Source organism: Condylura cristata, unplaced genomic scaffold, assembly GCF_000260355.1.
Source record: "Condylura cristata isolate star-nosed mole 26May11 unplaced genomic scaffold, ConCri1.0 scaffold00054, whole genome shotgun sequence".
Lineage (NCBI taxonomy): Eukaryota > Metazoa > Chordata > Mammalia > Eulipotyphla > Talpidae > Condylura > Condylura cristata.
Window position 1 is genome coordinate 1406603 of NW_004567155.1, and position 1446 is coordinate 1408048.

A 1446-nucleotide genomic window follows, 5' to 3' on the forward strand; every position below is an offset into this window, starting at 1 on the left:
TGCTGCCAGCTGGGTCCCAGAGGCAGGGAGGCCCCTGAGAGAGGCGAGCAGGCCTGGGGCTGCAGGGCCGCCACAGCCCCTCCCAGGTGCGACTCGCGCCGCAGGTGCCCACCAGGTGCGAGCCGGGCTGCGTCTGTGCCGAGGGCCTGTACGAGGACGCCAGCGGGCAGTGTGTGCCCCCCGAGGACTGCCCCTGCGAGTTTGCAGGCACCTCCTACCCCCGCGGGGCCCAGCTGCACGCAGACTGCAAGATCTGGTGAGCCGGGGCCCCCACCCCGCCGCCCGCGGCCCCGCCCCTCCGCGACCCCTTCCCTGGCCTCTCCAAGGCCGACTCCAGGCCCCCGCCCCAGGGCCGCCCCACCCGCCCATCTGCTCTGGGCCGGCGGGGCGGCGCCCCTGAGCCAGACCCCCGCCCTGCAGCACCTGCGCCCAGGGGAGCTGGACCTGCCACGAGCGCGCGCCCTGCTCGTCCACCTGTGCACTGTACGGGGAGGGCCACGTGGTCACCTTTGATGGCCAGCGCTTCGTCTTTGAAGGCAGCTGCGAATACGTCTTGGCCACGGTAGGGCGCCGGCGCAGGGGCCAGCGACGGGCGGGGGGGGCGCGGGCACGGGGCTCCCCCTGAGCACCCTCGCCCCTCGTCCCGCAGGATGGCTGCGGGCCCGACGATGCCCGGCCCAGCTTCAAGATCCTGACAGAGAACGTGGTCTGCGGGAAGTCGGGCGTCACCTGCTCTAGGGCCATCAGGGTGCTCCTGGGGGTGAGCCGCAGAGCCACCGCCCGGGCCTGGCGCCCCCCCGGCGCGGCAGGGAGGGGTCTCCCGGGGCTGGAACCTTGGCCAGCCACAGGTGCCGGGGCAGGCCCGGCCTGCCTGGCCCTTGACAGACGCGGCCCCGCCCCAGGGGGCTCAGGTGGCCAGCAGTGACCCCCCCACAGGGCGTGTCCGTGGTGCTGGCAGACAGGAACTACACGGTCAGCGGCGAGGACCCGCTCGTGCGGCTGAGCGTGAAGGCCGGCTCCCTACACCTGGTGCTGGACGCCACCGTGGGCCACAGGTACAACCTGAGCATCGTCTGGAACAAGCACATGACGGTCCTCATCAAGGTGGCCCGGGCCTCGCAGGTACTGCCGCGCTGGGCGGGTGGGTGGCAGCGGCGGCCGAGGCCCTGACCTCAGCCCCCGCAGGACGCCCTCTGCGGCCTCTGCGGCAACGCCAACGGGAACATGAAGGACGACTTCGAGACGCGCAGCCGGTACGTGGCGGCCAGCGAGCTGGAGTTCGTGAACTCCTGGAAGGAGAGCCCGCTGTGCGGGGACGCCCGCCTGGCGCTGGACCCCTGCAGCCTCAACGCCTTCCGCCGGGCCTGGGCCGAGCGCAAGTGCGGCATCATCAACAGCCAGACCTTCGCGGCCTGCCACGGCCAGGTGACGCCTGCCCGCGCACCC

The 1446-nt window shown here is 73.3% G+C and overlaps 1 protein-coding gene across 1 annotated transcript in view; it reads left to right on the forward strand.

Moving 5' to 3' along the window:
• Positions 1-1446, forward strand: part of MUC6 (mucin 6, oligomeric mucus/gel-forming) — a gene marked incomplete at its 3' end in the record, with an annotated part of 12122 nt that overhangs the window by 8013 nt on the left and 2663 nt on the right. Inside the window, exons 10-14 of the mRNA XM_012734337.1 lie at positions 105-256; positions 421-562; positions 650-760; positions 937-1122; positions 1186-1425. Coding sequence (XP_012589791.1) covers positions 105-256; positions 421-562; positions 650-760; positions 937-1122; positions 1186-1425 — 831 coding nt within the window. The remainder of the gene's footprint in view (positions 1-104; positions 257-420; positions 563-649; positions 761-936; positions 1123-1185; positions 1426-1446) is intronic.